The following is a 19,595-nucleotide window of genomic DNA, read 5'->3' as shown; positions in this document are numbered from 1 at the left end:
GGCCTGAGCCATGTAAGCTCTGTTTGGGGGAGAAAGATAGGGCGAAATTCTCCCCCCCCCACGACGGGTGGGAGAATAGCGGGAGGGCCTTCCCGACTTTTTTGACGCCCTCCCGCTATTCTCCCCCCCCCCCCGCCGAAATCCCGACACGAATCGCTGCCGCCGTTTTTTTACGGCCGGCAGCGATTCACAGCTGTTAGAAGGGCCGAAGTCCCAGCCCTTTACGACCTTTTTACGAACGGCAAACACACCTGGTCCTGCCATTCGTAAAAACGTCGTGACCACCTGGAAAAAAATAACCATGGCACCGATTGGCACGGCAGTACCACGGCCGTGCCAAGGGTGCCATGGGCCCGCGATCGGTGCCCACCGATCGCGGGCAGCGGGCCCGATGCCCGCGCACTATTTGTCCTTCCGCCGCCCCGCAGTATCAATACGCGGGGCGGCTGAGGGGCAACCCGGACCGCGCATGCGCGGGTTTCGCGCAAAAACGCGATGACGTCATCCGCGCATGCGCGGGTGGAGTCTTCTCACCTGCGCATGCGCGGCTGACGTCATATGACGCGTCAGCCGGCGCTAAGTCCGACAAGCGGGCTTAACGATTTTCGTTAAGCCCGACTTGTCGGGGCCTCCGACGTCGGGCTGCTAGCCCCGACGGGGGACCAGAATCGGTCCCCCGTCGGGAAGGGGCGCGATGCCGTAAAACCCGCCCGGGTTTTACGGCAGTTTGACGATTTCTCCCGTTTTGGGAGAATTTCGCCCTTAGTACTTGGATCACAACCCGAACAGGGGGTAGAGGAGGAGGGTACCTGGTCATGTGAATTCTATCAACAGGCAACTGGGATTTGGATCGGTATCTAAATTTGGATCAGGATCTAGATCAGGATTTGGATCTCGTGGCACAGCGGTTAGCACTGCTGCCTCATAGTTCTATGGTCCTGGGTTCAATTCCAGCCTTGGGTGACTGTTTGTGTGGAGTTTGCACTTTCTCCCCGTGTCTGCGTGGGTTTCCTCTGGATGCTCTGGTTTCCTCCCACAGTCCAAAGATGTGCAGATTAGGTGAATTGGCTATGCTAAATTGCCCCTCAAGGTTGGGTGGGATTACTGGATTACAAGGATAGGGTGGAGGCGTGGGCTTAGCTAGGATGCTCTTTCCAAAGGCTGGTGCAGACTTGAATGGGCCGAACGGCCTCCTTCTGCACTGTAAATTCTATGATTCTATGAGAATCAGTACCTGGATTTGACCATCGGGATTTAGATGAGTATCTGGACCTGAATTTGTTGCTGGAAACCGATTTGAATTTATCAAAATAATCTTTACTATTGTCACAAGTAGGCTTATATTAACACTGCAGTGAAGTTACTGTGAAAATGCCCTAGTCGTCACACTCCGGCGCCTGTTCACTGAGGGAGAATTCAAAATGTCCAATTCACCTAACAAGCACGTCTTTTGAGACTTGCGGGAGGAAACTGGAGCACCCAAGTGACCCAGCGGGGAATCGAACCCGCGTCCCTGGCGCTGTGAGGCAACAGCGCCAATAAGGAAGGCAGTGGCATCATCGCTGGACTACTAGTCCAGAGACCCAGGGTAATTAATGCTCGAATCCCTCTGCAGCAGAGGGTGAAGCTTGAAGTAAATGAAAAAACTTTAATGATGACCTTGGAACCATTATCGACTGTCGTTAATAAAAAGGAGAATCTGGTTCAATGGTGTCCTTTGGAGATGGGGGTGGTGGAGGAGGAGGAGGAAATGTGTCGCTTTTACCCTGGGTGGGCCAACACGTTGACTCGAGAGCCAGGGCGAAGTGATTGACTCTGAACCGCTCTCCGGGAGGCCGCCCACCAGCGACGCCCACCATTCCCAGACGGTCCGGATTGGCTGCCTGTCCGGAAGTGAGGTTGACCCATCAGCGACGCCCACCATCCCCGGACGGTCCGGATTGGCTGCCTGTCCGGAAGTGAGGTGTGGTGCTGCGAGCCGCTGAAGGACGGATGGTTGCTCGCTTGCTGCCTCAGTGAGGAAGATCGGCGGCACTGAGGTAAGGAGCATGGAGGTCGCTGTGGGCACGGCACTGTCGCCGACTCCCTGGGTGGGGTCCGGCTCGACGCTGTTCCTCTCGGGCCCTCGTTAACCTGCCTCAAGCATATTAAGGGCAGGAGGGAAGGTCAGTGGGAATGAGGGTCGCGCTGGAATGACTTTACCCTCAAGTCGATCAAAATTCACCCCATAATTCTGTTGCCTGAGACAAACCCCCCCCCCCCCCCCCCCCCGGTCACTTGATCCAGCTAAGTCTGATAGAATTACGATAGAATAAATTCTTCTGTTTTTAATGAGGCTGACAGTGAGTTAGTTGCACAGCGTTGGGTGAAGACAATGTGGGGAAGGACCGTGTAAGCTGCTTGGTCAGATCGGTTGTTCAGAAATCGTGAGATGGGTCCCTTTTTCCAGCACACGGTTTTCACCCTCCACTGTTAAAACTTAAGAAAATTGGCTCGAAATTTCACATGCATCTAAATTGCTTGCGTTATGGTTGAAGGAAAGAGAACATTACTTCAAATTTGGACATAAATTGTTCAATTTACCCCCCCCCCCCCCCCCCCCCCAACCTTTTATTAAAGTAACATTTGGGAGACTTGATTGTTCTTATGTAATTGGAATTTTATAATTGATTTCTCCACATTATAATTGTTGATTCTCTCTGCAAATCCATTAGAACAAGGAACTTAATTCGAACAAGAATATAAACATAAATGTTCTGGTCATGTGAAAGAATGTGTTTCCAATTTGCACAACTATAGGATGTCCTAAGGCTGCAAAAGCCATGTATTAATTTTTTGAAGTGTTGAGCAATGTAGTAAGTAGCAGGTTCCTCAAACAACCATGCTATAAATAACTAGAAAGCACCTGCTTTGCAAAGTGGTTAAAGAAAATATGATGGCCAGGACATGCCCTTTAGAAAGCACCTTGAAATAGGCTCTTTTACAACCCATATGAGAAGGCCCTGGCTTAACATCTCCTCTGAACGACTGCATCATGGTCTAAGTAGTTAATGTGCGGAAGTCTCTTGAGTGAGATTTGAATCAGCAGGATTTTTTTTGTCACAGGCGAGCTGCAATTAAGTAGACTTGACCTTAAAGAAAAAGATGATGTTTAGAGAAACTGTGAGCATTTTCATTGGACTAAACAAAATTTAAATTTTAATGCCTGTACAATAATGTGCACATAGCTTTAAAATACAGAATTTAAAATAAAGCATGCTTTGTCTAGTGTTTTGTTACAGCTAAATATGTTAATTCTGTTCTAATTGTAGTGAATTTCTACTGTGCTCTCTTATGACCTTGACGTCCTTTCAAATAAGGTGTCCAAAGCTGGGCATTATGATTAGGCTGTAGCTGCTATATAGTGTATTATCACTACCTCTGCTTTGCTACTCCAGTTATGCAGCCCATGATTTTGTAGATTTTTCAACTGTTTTATCAATTTGCCTTCCACTTTAAGATCTGCTAATCTGAACCTCTAAATTTTTTGCTCCTCTAATCTTTTAAAGTCTACCATTTAATATATATGTTGTCTCCCAAAATATGTCACCAAGTTTGTCAATTTAGTTTGCCATCTATGTGTCAAATCAACTAAAATGAAATCTTAAGTGATCTCATCCGTCACCTGCAGTCCCTATTTTGTAATTTGTAAATTGATACTGAATCTGTATTGTCTTGATACTGAACTCACGTCCAGATATTGTATACAAATAGATTTCCTCTGGCATTGCATGTTAGGAGTCAAAATCAACCAGTTCTAGAGTAAAGTAGGAGTCGAGTGGGGAATAGTCCTGTCTTATTCATAAGTGGTCATTCATTCTGTTGATTTCATATACCGATCACAAATTCATATACCCATGTTTACAATGGAAAGAACCTCTGCAAAATGTCATCACTTACACTCTCAGATGGCACAGTGGTTAACACTGTTGTTTCACAGAGCCAGGGTTCAATTCGAGGCTTGGGTCACTGTCTGTGCGGAGTTTGCACGTTCTCCCCGTGTATGAGTAGGTTTCTCTGGTTTCCTCCCACAAGTCCAAAAAGACATGTTTGTTAGATGAATTGGACATTCTGGGTGGGATTCTCCGTTAGCCGACAGCAAAATCAGGAAAGGCAATTGGGTGGAGGATCGGTTCCGGAGGACGCCAAATCGAAATGCTCCAGCACCTCCACAGCAGCTTCAATGCATTCTAGAAAGCACGTGTAGTAGACACCGTACGCATATCATTGGGCGCACCTGATCCGGTATTCTCCGGGGCCTCTGCGATTCTCTGCCTCCGACGGCGTAGTTCACTTGAGCTTTTAAAAATTATGAAATCAGGGTGGTGGCTGCTGAGGGAGATAGGGGGTACGGAAGGTGCCCAGCATCGGCATGTTTGCTGACAGTTGTGCCGCTGGCCGATGGGGTGTCTGCCAGTGGGGTATATCCAGGAGGTGGGATTGGGGTGGACAGGCATGGAACACCATTGCTGCAGCCGGCAAGGCTGCCATGCAGCTGTGCACACCGCTAACAGCCCACATTGAACCTAGTGCCATGGCTTGTATAGGTGTCCGCCCGGGTGCCCTCTGGCCCCAGCCAACCCTTCAGCTGTATGGGCGCATTCCAGCACAAGTGCCATTAGCTTGTCAGCCTTCCGAGTGTTGATCATGGACCCCACGAATCCCGCACCATTTTTCATTGGACTCGATTGTGTTCCACACGGCACTGGTGCTAGCCACTCAACAGTCGTGGAATAGATCAAGGCATGGCGCCAGTTTTCTGTCGTAAAAGTCCATGGATTCTGTGTTGCCGTCAACACTTCGTCTCAGAAATGGAGAATCACACACTCTGAATTCTCCCACAGCGTACCCAATTAGGCAACATAGCGCTGGCTCTTGAGGATTTTCACAATAACTTCATTGCAGTGTCACTGTAAGCCTACTTGTGACACTAATAAAGTTTATTTTTATTATTATCTTGGCGTGGGTAGTACCTCTGTTGTCATGAGAGTATAAATACCACATAGAAAATTTATAAAGGAAGTTTCTATTCCCGTTATTAATTTGTTTATTATGGGATGTGGGCTGGTTAACCACGTTCCGTTGTTTTTGTCCTGTTCAAAGCTGGAGGGGTATTGGAGGGAGGTCTTCAGGGTAATTCCGAAGGTGGTACATGTGAAGCTTGGGCTGGGTCTTCTGGAGACCATATTTGAGGTATCGGATCAGCCGGGATTGGAAGCGGGTGCGGAGGCAGATATTTTATCCTTCGCTTCGCTGATGGGGGGGGGGGGGGGGGGGGAAGGTGTGGACTATGTACGTTGGTGGTGACTATGTATGGGTTGATGGTGGATTCCTATTCCTTTTCTTTGATGTTTGTATTTAAAATGTTGGGGGTTGGTGGGAGGAAGGGATTGTTGGCCAAGGGATTGACATTGTATTTGTTACTGGTGATTGTTTGTTGATGGGTGTAAATTTGGATGAAATTGTGAAAAAGGAGACTAAAATATTTTTTTTAAAAACAGGCAATTGTTGGGTGACACTGTGCCACAGTGGTTAGCACTGCTGCCTCACGGCACTGAGGGCCCGGGTATGATCCCGGCCCCAGGTCATTGTCGGTGTGAAGTTTGCACATTCTCCCCGTGACTGCGTGGGTCTCACCCCCACAACCCAAAAAGATGTACAGGGTAGATGAATTGGCCATGCTAAATTGCCCCTTAATTGGGAGAAAGAATCAGGTACTCTAAATTTATATTAAAAAAAAGAAAAAAATTCAGGCAATTGTGCTTTGGCTTGTCCTGTGTACTTAGTGGACAGGCTTTGCAGAGTCCAGAAGTGAGTTGTTGACTGAAGAATCCTAGCCTCTGGCCCTGCTATTGGAGCCAAAGCATTTAGATGGCTGGTCCAGCTCATTTGTGGTCAGTGGTAACCCACAGAATGTTGATACTGTGGGATTCAGTGATGCTAATGGCAATGAATATCAAGAGGAGCTGGTTAGGTTATCTCATTAGAGATGGTCATTGCCTGCCACTTGGTCTGACACAAATGTCAAATCGGAATTTGGAAAAGGTGTACACACTTTTATATTACATTTGGTACAAAGAATAATTCAGCTCAGGAACAATTCCTTCGGTCCTCCAAGCCTGTGCCGACCATGGTACCTGCCTAAACTAAAACCGCCTGTACTTAGAGTCATTCCCATCCTATTAAGATATTTGTCTAGATGTCCTTTAAATACCACTGTCGTACCTGTTCCCACCATCTCCCCAGGCAGCAGGTTCCAAATATTTACCACCCTCTGTATAAAAAAACTTGCCTCGCACAATCTGTTCTAAACTTTTCCCCACGCACTTGTCCCCTAGTACTTGACTCCCCTACCCTAGGAAAGAGCATCTGAGTATCCACTCGGTCCATGTCACTCACAATCTTGTAGACCTCTATCAGGTCGCCTCTCAACCTCCGTCGTTCCAGTGAGAACAGACCGAGTTTATCTAACCTCATTTATTTGTAGAGTTTATGTTAACCTCTCCAGGGGCTGGTTTAGCACAGGGCTAAATCACTGGCTTTGAAAGCAGACCGAGGCAGGCCAGCAGCACAGTTCAATTCCCGTACCAGCCTCCCCGAGCAGACGCTGGAATGTGGCGACGAGGCTTTTCACAGTAACTTCATTTTGAAGCCTACTTGTGACAATAAGCGATTTTCATTTCATACCTATTTCATGCCCTCCATATCAGACAACATCCCAGTAAACCGCTTTTGTACCCTCTCCAAAGTATCCACCTCCTTCTGATAGTGTGGCGACCAGAATTGTACACAATAGTTCAAATGAGGCCTAACTAAGGTCCTGTACAGCTGCAACATGACTTGCCCTTTTTATATATTCAATCCCCTGACCGATGAAGGCCAACATACTATATGCCTTCTTGACCACCTTATCTACATGCGTTGCCACTTTCAGTGATCGGTGGATATGCATGCCCAGATCTCTCTGCCTGTCAGTGCTTGTAAAAGTTCTACCATTTATTGCGTAATCCCTACATGCATTGGACCTTCCAAAAGTGCATTAACTCACACTTGTCCGGAATAAATGCCATCTGCCAATTCTCTGCCCAAGACTATATCCAACAATCCTCAGTGAGCCATTGTCTCAGTATTAATCCATGGGAACATCAATGCTTACATTGCTCCAGTGTGCAAAACATCATTAACCAGTAACTTCATTATTTTCTTTCAGTCAACCTTTTAAACCTGCTGCAAAATTACCATTAACACCCCGCGCATTAATTTTAAATCTAAATGCGTTTCATCCGTCTTTCGGAACTTTCTTGCTCTAGCTTGCGCGGTTAAGCAGAAGGATGAGCGGAAGGACTTCCTGGTGTAATACTGTAATGCTACCGTACTGGAACGCAGAATCGTCGCTAAAGCCACGTAATATTTAAGTTACTATTTTGAATGGTAAAAACTGTTTTTGAAGTACACACTCTTACTCCATTTCAATATGAAAAGAATCACATTCAGGACATATCGAGGCTACACATTCACTCGCGTCTTCAGACTCTTTAGTTGCCTCCATCTGAAGTGCACCCCCACCTACTATATAATTAAAGATTTCAGGCATGGTGCGTGGTGGGGAGTGGGTGTGATTGAATTGCTTCCCGGGTCACAGTTCCGGTCGTGATCCGCCCGCGCGCAAAGAAGCAGCAGCGCCTTCTTGTCCTCAGTTATATTTTTAACCGGGTAAGTGACATTCTGGTGAATGCAAAGACGCGAAGAGAAGAGAAGTCAAAAGTTGTTTTGACTTATTGAATTGTTGCGATAAGGTGGGCGGAGGGGGTATTTCTGTGAAGTGAATTAATTAAACACGTGGTCTCTTGTTGAAAACGTCCACTTGAAAGCCCGATCGTGGATAGGGACCTCGGGCGATGGTCTTCAATTGTTTGAATGCCCCTCAACATGGTCCCGTGTATTTCTTCTCTGACCAGCCCGAGGACGTGGGCAGATCATTGTCTGGGCCACAGTGAGTTCTTAGGCATTCAAGTTTAACATTAGTTTCAATTAACCTTTGGCAACCACTGAAATCGATTTAAGTAACGTGTATGTCTTTTCAGTTGGGTTTTACATCGGCGGCGTGAAAAGTATCTCAATTTCTTTGAGTGGGGATTGTGGAATTTGTTTGGGTGGTCAAATGATTCAATGTATGAAGGCTCCATTCATTCCCCAACCCCCAATAAGAAAACTTTTGTTCTCACGTGAGTGGAGACCTCCCCAACGTTTCAGACAAGAAAGACAGGGTGTCTCAGAGGGAGAGAGATGCGGACAACTGAGCAGATATACTCCCCGAGAGGAATGGGATTGGTAGATTTTCTCAAAATGGCGATAAGCACAGTTTTAGTCTTTGATCTTAAGATTTGGGGCTCTGTATATATGTCGATGATGCACCTACTTGCATTCGGTGTTTCCAACTTCGGGTTGTCCAGTTTGACTCAAAACTCAGCCTTAAAACATGTTGGTGCAAGTATTGAATTTTATTTTTATTTCGTAGCATACCCAATTCTTTTTTCCCCAATTAAGGGGCAATTAGCGTGGCCAATCAGCCTATCCTGTGCATCTTTTTGGGTTGTGAGGGTGAGACCCATGCGGACACCGGGAGAATGTGCAGACTTCACATGGACAGCGACCTGGGGACTGCGAATGCACCAGAATCCCTGGAGCGTGAGGCAGCAGTGCTAACCACTGCTACCCAAGTATTGCATTTTAAATGTTCCAAACTGTTAGCTTGGTTCAGTTGGAAGTGTTCACCTTCCCTGAGGTAAATATTGGCTGAAATTATCTGGTCATTGCGATTCACTTTTCTTGCGGCGGCGTGGGGTGATTACAAAGAACAAAGAAAAATTACAGCACAGGCCCTTCGGCCCTCCAAGCCTGTGCCGATCCAGATCCTGTAACTAAAACTGTCGCCTATTTTCTAAGGATCTGTATCCCAGCTGTTACAATGGGAGAAATACCATTGACCAGCCAGAGCAAGATAGAATCCCGCCGTCAGCAAACAGCGTGCGTGTCTGAGAAACATGCTACTGATGAACCAGAGAACTCGAGCCCTGCAGCACTCTAGTTTCTAATCTATGCTATCCTGTTGGAGGTGCCATCTTTTAAATTAGATGTTGAACTGAAATCAGACATGTCCGTTTATGTATCTTGGGTGAATGACCATTTATGTATCTTGGGTGAATGTTAACGATCCTGTGGCACTTTTTAAAGAGAAAAGGGTTCTGTTATTCTGGTCAATGTCCTTCCTTCAGCCAGCAGCACTAGGTTAACTGAACATTCATACGGTTGATGTTTCTCTAATGCATACAACTTTACTGTACATGTGCTGAAATTGTTCACTGCAATTCAAACTAATCAATTAGTCTTGAAACTCCTGTAACTGGTCCACGAATGAAACCTGTGCATTAAACTTGCCCTTGTCCATTTAATTTCCATAATTTTTTAATATGAAAGTTCATGGAAGCAAGATGGAAACGGTGTGCCCTCTAGAGGGCATCTGGGACCTGTTTGGAATTACAGTTGCAGTACTGCTCCTAAGTATCTCCAAAGCAGAGTGCATGGTCTGCACAAGGAGGTGTAATTTAGAATGTGGAGTTGAACAATTTATATTGTTTGAGTTGATTTATGTGTTTTCCTATTGCTTGCAAACCTATTTTCCACTTTATTGTGACTGATGGGGGTGACCATATGTTAACAAACGACTTGATTACATTTTGACATGGAAGCAGATGGTCTGTGGCCTTGCATTTGTCAAATCTTTGGTTTCTATGTAATTTTAACCTTTTGTAATGCGTTGTCTATTGTCCTTGACAGTCACTTGCTCCATAAAGAAACACAAAAATGTCCTTTCCATGTGTTCTCTTGCTGAATTCAATCTCTTGAGCAGCGTTAATTCATTGGCATAAAGCAAGTTAATCCTTGGATTAGTTAATCATTGGATTACCATTAGAAATTGCTACGGAGTACAACCCATGGGAGTTGCATTTAAATTGTGCCATTTGGTCGACTCGACTCGACACCAATGTGACTTTTAAACTCTTTATTCTCATTTTATGATTTTTAAAAATAAATGACATATAAAGCTCAAATTCAGTTAAAAGCTACAATTAATTTAATAAATTTAAAGTACCCAATTATTTTTTTCCAATTAAGGGGCAATTTAGCATGGCCAATCCACCCAACCTACATATCTTTGGGTTGTTGAGGTGAAACCCACGCAGAGATGGGGTGAATGTGCAAACTCCACACGAACAGTGATCCAGGGCCGGGATTCAAACCTGGGTCCTCAGTGCTGTAGGCTGCAGCGCTAACCGCTGTGCCGCGTGATGTGCAAGAGCTACTTAATTTATGAAGATCAGTACAAATTATGATTCCTATTGTGAATTTAGACTTCCACCTCTTCCAAAATGCTTGACTTTTCAGTTAACTACTCAATGAAATTTTAGATGAAGGTTGAAACAGCATCCCTATATTGTAAAAACGTTCGTTAGAGGCCGTTTTATGATGCTGACTGTATATGTTGCGCTACTCCTGCTCTAATATGTGCCTTGCTGTGTATGTAGTGTATATATAGTTCCCAAGTGTTCAACAATGCAAACACTCCTTGTCGCAATCTTTACACATGTAAAATTTTAATGCACAGAAGGAAGCCATTCACCCTGTCGTTTGTGCTGGCTTTCTGAGTTTATCCTGCTTGCACTTCTCTGCTCCCCTTTTTAAAAAATGTTCTTTATCATATGTTTAGGGAATTTTGTGTCCTAGTAGTAATAGCCTCCATATCAACATTCTCCGAATCTCCTTTTTGTTTTGTTTTAATGATCTTAAAAATTAATTACCTTTATTCGTCAATGGCAATAGTTAGATCTGCTTCTGCTCAAGATAATGGCTCCAGAATAATTTGATAGCCGAGTTATTGAAAACCTGATATTGAAAATAAAATAACACTAATGAAAGTAGATAAGTGGCTTTGTTAACGCAGAGTCAGCTGTTTTGTTTTACTTGGCTTCATGTCAAGGGTACTTTAGAACACTAAGAAAGTAGAATTGCCTTCAGGAGCAGGGTTATTTGATGACCAAGCAAGAGTTTTGATAACTAATCACTTAGGACCAAATTGTTCCAAATTCTGCATACCATCCAGTAACACAAATTCATAACTTTAATTTTAGTGTTGACTAACTCGTACCTCTTGCTCCCTGTTTTCTCACCTTATCCATGGCTTCTGATCATGCCTGACGTCTGTGCAAGTTGAAGGTCAAATAAGCAAAGCCCTACCAGAGAGAACAACGGATGCTATGAAAATTAAACCGTATTGCATTTTTAACTTTTTCCTCCAGTTAAAACATCCTGGATTGACATTACTATAGTTGCAATGTTTGATTGAGACATTCACTTCAAAGCTTTTATACATGCAGTGTACTACATTCTTATAAGCTATAGGAGCAGAATTAGACATTTGGCCCATCGAGTATGCTCCACTATTCAATTATATTTAATATGTCCCTCATGCCCATTCTCCTGCTTTCTCCCCACAACCCTTGATCTTCTTATTAATCAAGAAATCCCCTTATTGGTCACGAACACCAACCATATTTGTGCTTGGGGTGCTGTTACCTACGGTGCTAAAGACCAAGAGCTGGACAGTAAAATCAGCCAGACTAGTTTTTTCTTAGAACACATTAACTAGGAGCAGGAATAAGCAATTTAGCCCCTCGAGTTTGCTGCGCCGTTCAATATGATCATGGCTGATCTCATCCTGGCCTTAACTACACCGTCCTGCCCGTTCTCCATAACCCTTCAACCCGTACCAATTAAAAATCTGTCCAATCCCTCCTTAAATTTACTCACTGTCCCAGCATCCACCGTACTCTGGGGTAGCAAATTCCACAGATTCACAACCCTTTGGGAGAAGTAATTTCTCCTCAACTCTGATTTAAATTGAGTAGCACAGTGGGTTAGCCCTGCAGCCTCACGGCACCGAAGTCCCATGTTCGATCCCGGCTCTGGATCACTGTCCGTGTGGAGTTTGCACATTCTCCCCGTGTTTGCGTGGGTTTTGCCCCCACAACCCAAAGATGTGCAGGCTAGCTGGATTGGCCACACTAAATTGCCCCTTAATTGGAAAAAAATGAATTGGGTACTCTAAATTTATATTTAAAAAACTGTTTTAAATTTGCTACCTCTTATCCTAAGACTATGACCTCTCATTTTAGAATGCCCCACTAGAGGAAGCATCAGCTCCATGTCTGCTTTAGAGAATATAGGCCTAAACTGTTCAATGTCTCTTCATGTAGAATAAAAGCATGATGGGAATAAATAGGATAATTTGAGATGGTAAATACTGAGCTAATTGACTGCTGAATCAGTAACATAATAGATCTAGCACGAAGGTTCACTCTTTTAAAAAGAGAACCACTTGCACAATAATTAGTTTGCTGTACTAGACCGATTATTGATGGTGTAACTGATTTAGTGGCAAAAAATTAAACTCTCAACTTGGAACAGCAGTTTGAAAACAATCTGTTCATTTGATGACTGATTTGGGCACTCCTCCAATTGGTAATTGTATGTATGCAATCACTGAACATTTTCTTGGAGAGGAATCGTGGGTTGCATCCATGCCTAAATAACCAGAAGCTCCAAATTTGAGTCCCACTCCAGGACCTGTTGATCACGGAAGGTGTGCCATAACATGGTCCAACAGGTTGATTGTTAACATGATTACAAAATGCCCAGGGGTACAGGGAAAAGGCCGGCGAATGGCACTAAGTCATAATTTTGATCACAAGTAGGCTTACATTAACACTGCAATGAATTTACTATGAAAAGCCCCAAGTCATCACATTCCGACGCCTGTTCGGATGCACAGGGAGAATTCAGAATATCCAATTCCCCTCACAGCACTTCTTTCGGGATTTGTGGAAGGAAACGGGAGCACCCGGAGCAAACTCACGCAGACACAGCGAGAGCATGCAGACTCTGCACAGACAGTGACCCAAGCTGGGAATCGAACCTGGGACTCTGTCACTGTGAAGCAACAATGCTACCCACTGTGCTACCATGATGAACATGATGTTCATTTGGAGATGGTGCAGACACGATGGGCCAAATGGCCGCTTCCTACGACGTAACAATTCTGTGATTCTATGAAATCCTTGCAACATCCTTAGATCAGGCGGTATGAGTGGGAGAGGCTCCTGGTCAGCCATGCTTGATGTTGTGTGGTGCCCCTCCTACTTCATGCTAGTGACCTATTCCAGGGGCAGAAACAGACTTGTCCTGCAAAGGCACCTATTTATTACCTGGAAAATTCGTCAACATTGAGCACCTGTAGACGTGCTTGAGAATTTCTTTGCTTGCCTTTCTCCCTGCCCCCACATGTGGCATACAATGATACTTGCGAAGCTCCTGGTATTGCAATATGTTTTGGATTATCTAAGATTTTCTTGGGTTTACAAATGGGGGACCAACTGGAACCCAAAAGGGATTTCCTTTTTCTTCCCCAAAAAGAAAGCAAGCCTCAGAAAAATTTGCTTTTTGACCCTTTCTACTTTGTTCTAACCTGGGCTTAGATATTTTGACTTAAGTTATTTATTGTTGTGGTTGAGAGGGAGAGATGTTACATACATGATCCAGGTTAAATAATAAGCGGAGAATACTGAACTTGTTAGACTACTGGGATAGTAGGATGTTACTGAGACTTGCTGCTGATGTTTTTTTTATTCTCTTTTCAGCTATCTCAATTTCATCACAATTCTACAATGGATCGTGCTAGAGTAGCCATTTCAAGTTTGGTAGGTTTTTTATTGCATAATCACACAATTGAGAATCACACAAGCATAATCACACAATTGAGATTGTATTTTAATGTCCTGGGAGTTGTGCAGTTTTTGCAGACAATCACTAATGTGTAATTTTTAAACTTTTTTTTAAAGACGAGTATTCCATTTGAGATTTTGCTTTTGAGATGTGTGTCACATACAAGTTGATTTGAACTCACAAAAATTGTGAAGATATGATATTTATATTAAAGGCGCTATATAGATATAATAAAATATTCCAAGGCACTTCTCAAGAGCATTATAAAATAAAATATGATGCCAGGCCACAAAGATATTGCCTCATAACTTTCTGGTTCGCCAGTGCCGCATTTCGGGGGTATTCCAAAGATGAACTGGAGAGTCCTTTGAGGAAGTTCCTATGCAAGAGTTTACCAGGCAATTGTTCAGAGACGCTAACTTCCTCTGGACAATTGTGCTGGGCTGGGAACCACAACAATCAACAACCAATTGAAATCATTAACTTCAGATGGTTCTGCCAGTTTTAACCTGATAGTTACTTTGAAAGTTAGAAGGTGAAAAGAAAGGAGTTATAACTTCAGAGTAACTATTTTAAAGACCGGACTCAGCCCTCAGCCCCCCACCGAACCCCATAGACCCCAGCAGATCCAACCTGACCTGACTCTCTTACAGGAGTTGACCTTCTGGTACCTCAAACCCACTCTACCATTTAATAAGATCATGCCTGATCTGATAGCAACCTCCAATCTGCATTCCGTCTCCCCAATAAACTATCACCCACTTGCTTATCAAAAATCTATCCATCTCTGGGTGGCACAGTGGTTAGCACTGCTGCACCACGGCACTGAGGACCCGGGTTCGATCCCAGCCCCGGGTCATTGTCCCTGTGGAGTTTGCACATTCTCCCTGTGTCTGCATGGGTCTCACTCACACAAACCCAAAGATTACCCCTTAATTGGAAAAAGAAAAGAGTCGGGTACTCTAAATTTATATATAAAAGAAAATCTATCCACCTCTGCCTTAAACATATTCAAAGGCTCACAACCCTCAGAAAATGTTGCCTCACCTCTGTTTCAAATGGGTGACACTTTTTTTTAAAAACACTGACCCCAGGTTCTAGATTCTCCTACAGAATGTTGTGTCCTCTCCGCATCCACCCTGTCAAGACTCCTCAAGATCTTCTATATTTCAATTAAGAAGCCATCGCCTCTTAGTGTGTCTTAAAGATGGGAAGTGAGGCATAGGGAGGGAATTCTAAAGCTTGGGACCTAGGCAGCTGAAGGAGCAGCCTCCAGTGGGTGGAACAGGGGTGCTCGAGTTCAGAATTGGATGAATGCAGATATTTTGGAGGGTTGTGAGATTAGAAGTAGGGATACATAGCCAAAGCATCTAATGAATGGCTTTGATCTTGGTGGTGAAGGCCATGAATTCCTCGCACATTGCTGAAGGTGAGGGTGGAGGTAAGAGGGGTTTAAGAAGATGGTTTGCAGTAGAGAAAAGAAGCTGGAGTTATCTTTGCGTTCCTAGAATAACATAGTTTTATCAGATGAGAGTAAGACTCAACAGTGTTCTATCAGGTCGTGCCAAATCTGGCAGTGGGTGGCTTGCCTGGAACACCTTCTCAAGTCTGCATTGGAGATCAGCATCATGCTAGGAAGAGCAGCCAGGATGTGAGTGAATAAGGGTTTTATTGGGGACTAAGGCATCAATGATTGTGGTGTGTGGTCGAGCAAATCAGTAGCTGAAGTTGTATGGCAAATGGAGCGCCAGTGGCCCAACAGTTGAGATTTTGAAAGTGCAATTGTAAGTGATAGTTTTTAATCCCGGGGTGGATCTCACAGGAATGGACACAGAGGAAGTAGAGTTAGAGCATGGAAGATGGCTTTGGTGGAGAGTGATACATGGAGGTGAGTTGACCTTTCTGTGATTGATTCTGTGGGACGAGCAAGACCACGCAAGGTGACCATTAAAGTGGGTTAGAGAGATTTACATAGAGGGAGAGAGAAAGTGGGTAGTGAACTTGGAGGAGAGAGAGCATGATGAGTTGAGATGGAGTTGAAATCGTGAGGATGAAAAGCCGTTCAGTGCAGAGGCTGAAGGACAAAAGCAGTGAAGTTTCTCAGTGAGAAATCTTTTTATGATACTTAGGAGGGTGATAGAGAATGATTTAATTTTGAGGAGAGAGCAGCGGAACAAGATGATGTTCAAAGGAGAAGTGTCGGAGGAGTAGAGTGTCAGGACAAGGTGCAATCTGTTAATTTCCATACTGCTGCCACAATGGTCATCCTAGGACAAGTGGTGGAAGATCTGGGCAGACGGCGAAGCTTTATTATGGATATAGCGAAGCTTCATTATGGATAAAGCACCTAGGTTTCCTCAAGGCCATGTCAATTAAATCTTTGTTTTAAAATTCATGTTGGCAAGGATCTTGTTCACAAGTTAACTAAGGTTCGGGTAAAGTTGGGAGGGTCATGTTGCTGATCTTGTTGAACCTGCGTTATTCAAAGATGGGCCAAGATTTCTTGAAGTTTCTGCTAAGCTAAGCTGTTTAGTTTAGGCTCTACTTTAGCACAGTGGGCTGAACAGCTAGCTTGTAATGCTGAACAAGGCCAGCAATGAGGGTTCAATTCCCGTACTGGCCTCCCGAACAGGTGCCGGAATGTGGCGACGAGGGGCTTGTCACAGTACCTTCATTGAAGCCTACTTGTGACAATAAGTTATTATTATTGACTTGCCTGCAAATGTTTTTAAATCTCCATTATTGTGAATAGTATTGCTTATTTATAAACTATTATCACATGAAACATTTTCTCCTTTAGTTTGGAGCTGAGGCAAGATCATATACACGTTTCAGTCTAACACGCCGAACAGATGGGGATGGCAGCAGAGTCGAGATGAAATTAGCAGAGGCTGAGAATGATGAGGAAATGGGAGATGGAATGGCAGATGGCATGGAAACCCGGATCGAAAAACCTCAGAATAACTACAGGCCCCTGGGATATTTGATGGCTGTGATATTGTTTGTTCTCATAGGTAAGAATGATGTTTCCTGTCTGGCTTGAATATCATCATACAATTTTCCACCTTCCTCTATCCATCCAAAAATATTTGCTACGTGTGAGGGGGAAATCTTTGTAGTTTGCTCATAATAAAATAATGTTGGGTCACAAATGGCTTTTATACCTACACTGAAGTTTGTACGTGTTGATGAGCAACAATTGAATTGATATCAAATCCTGTATGCTTGTCTTGAATTGTACTTGAGCAATTTTTTTTGGGCACTTTTTTTTTCTTTTAAATGCATTTTATTCAAACTTGTATCAAAGTAGGTTACAGCAAATAAACACCCCGGGAAACATTCTTCCCAACAATCAACTATTGTTTGTATAGATTTTCCTCCTTTTTCACCCGCCCCCTGCAACGAACAGCTCCTTAAACACAGTCACAAACATCCCCCACCTTTTCTCGAACTCCCTGCTGAGCCCCTTGACTCATACTTTATCTTCTCTAACCACAGGATGTCACACAGGTCACCCAACCATGCTGCTACCCCCCATGACGATGCCGACCGCCACTCCAGCAAAATTTGTCGCCATGCAGTCAGAGAGGCGAAGGCCAAGACATCGGCCGTCCTCCTCTCCATGAGCTCCGGCTTCTCTGAAACCCCAAATATCACCACCAAAAGGTCCGGGTCCACTCCCTCCTCCACTATCCTGGAACACTCCCACCCAGAATCTTCCCAATTTTTCACAACCCCAAAACATGTGCGCGCGATTCGCTGGCCCCCTCCCACACCTCTGACACTCACCTGCTACCCCCTGAAAGAACTCACTCATTCTTGCCCGAGCCAAATGTACCCTGTGCACCACCTTGAACTGTATCAGTCTCATCCTTTCACAAGAGGAGGCCCTGTTTACCCTTCGCAGTGCCTCACTCCATACTCCCCGATTGGTTCCATTCCCAACTCTGCGTCCCATTTCTTGATCTTCACCACCCGCTCGCCTCCCTGCTCGCACAGCCACTTGTGTATATATCCCTAATTCTTCCCTCCCCTTCCACATCCAGAAGCAGCAATTGCGCTAGCAGGGTGTATCCCGGCAATCTAGGGAACCCCTTTCAGACCTTTCGTGCAAAGTCCCTAACCTGTAGATACCTGAACTCTCCCCTCAGCAGCTCTACCCTCTCCCTTAGCTCCTCCAGACTGGCGAACCCTTCCATCAAATACAAATCACTCACCTTGACCAACCCCACTTCCCTCCACCTCCTACATGCACTATTCCCCCCCCATCCCTCTCTCTTAAGATCCTCCCTGGCCTCCTCCACCAGCTTTGTTAAGTTCCACTTATCGAACCCCGTCCATTCCCTCGCTACCAGAATCCCCAAGTACCTAAACCTATCCCTCGCTTTCTCCCCCCCCCCCCCCCCTTGCTTTTCCCTACATTCAGCTTGTATCCCAAGAACCCTCCAAACCTCCACAACAGGCCCATAATCCTTCCCATACTCTCCAACGGATCCGAAACATACAGCAGGAGGTCATCGGCATAGAGCGACACCGATGCTCCCTCTGTCCCCATATTGTCCTCTGCCACCCCCTGAGAGCCATCGCCAACAGCTCTATGGCCAGCACAAACAGCAGCGGCGACAATGGGAACCCCTGCCTTGTACCCCTGTGTAAGTCAAAGGTTTGTGAGCTCATATCATTTTTCTAGTCACTTAATTGCCCAAATAAATTATGTTGAAGAGACTATGGCCAGCAAGTTTCTCAGATTTTCCCTTGTGTTTTTCTAGGGCTCTGTTGCTCACCTATCATTTTAAAACAATAATGCTACTTTGTAACCTCTGCAATAACATTGCAGTGAAGTCTCAAGTTTTTTATTTAATAAACATTTTATTGAGATATTTTTGGTATTATAACGAGAACACAATAAACGATGCACATGAAACTATAAACATAATGCAACTTTAAATGCTTAGCCACCGCCATAATTACCTCATCTTTTCCCATTTTTTTGGTCAGGTAAAGTTAACTGCAATGTTTTTGCCAAATAAAAAAAAACATTTGAGGTATTTTTTGGTATTATAACAACAACACAATAAACGATGTACATGGAACTATAATTATAGTGCAAAAGCCATCTCCCTCCCTTACAGGTCCCACCTTTATTAACCCCCTACTATAAGCTAACCTAAACCCCCCCCCCCCCCTTCTGCTGACGATTAATTTTCCGCGAAGAAGTCGACAAACGGTTGCTACCTCTGGGCGAACCCTAACAGTGACCCTCTCAAGGCGAACTTTATTTTCTCCAAACAGAGAAAGCTAGCCGTGTCCAATAGCCAGGTCTCCGACTTAGCTTGGAGGGACTCAAAGCCCCTTAATGGTATCTGTCTCCGGGCAAACAACAGTGGGGAGAGGGGACATCCCTGTCTTGTCCCACGGTGCAGTCTAAAATAGTCCAATGTTGTCCTATTCATCCGTACGCTTGCCACAGGAGCCTGATACAGTAACCTGACCCAGTCAATAAAGCCCTGCCCAAATCTGAACCATCCCAGTACCTCCCGCAGATAATCCCATTCTACCCGATCAAAAGCTTTTTCTGCATCCATTACGATCACGACCTCCACCTCCCTACTTTCCGGGAGCATCCTGATCACATTTAACAACCGTCTTACATTGGCCACCAACTGCCTACCCTTAACAAACCCTGTCTGGTCTTCCCCAATAATGTCCGGAACACA

At 44.6% G+C, this 19,595-nt stretch overlaps 1 protein-coding gene across 3 annotated transcripts in view; it reads left to right on the top strand.

Annotated features, from left to right (window-relative positions):
- Nucleotides 1-1,934: 1,934 nt before the first annotated feature.
- The window catches only part of tfr1a (transferrin receptor 1a), a 58,127-nt gene continuing 40,466 nt past the window's right edge, over nt 1,935-19,595 (top strand). Inside the window, exons 1-3 of one of the 3 annotated variants that reach the window (XM_038817249.1) lie at nt 1,935-2,039; nt 13,794-13,853; nt 16,679-16,892. In XM_038817249.1, the coding sequence (XP_038673177.1) occupies nt 13,821-13,853; nt 16,679-16,892 (247 nt within the window). In that variant the 5' untranslated portion in view covers nt 1,935-2,039; nt 13,794-13,820. Of the gene's footprint in view, nt 2,166-7,687; nt 7,753-13,793; nt 13,854-16,678; nt 16,893-19,595 lie in introns of those variants that run through there. The other 2 variants (XM_038817246.1, XM_038817247.1) reach the window with 2 other exon arrangements.

This window comes from Scyliorhinus canicula, chromosome 13, assembly GCF_902713615.1.
Source record: "Scyliorhinus canicula chromosome 13, sScyCan1.1, whole genome shotgun sequence".
Classification (NCBI taxonomy): domain Eukaryota; kingdom Metazoa; phylum Chordata; class Chondrichthyes; order Carcharhiniformes; family Scyliorhinidae; genus Scyliorhinus; species Scyliorhinus canicula.
Note: the sequence above shows the minus strand (reverse complement) of the source record. Positions and strands in the feature narration are given on the sequence as shown.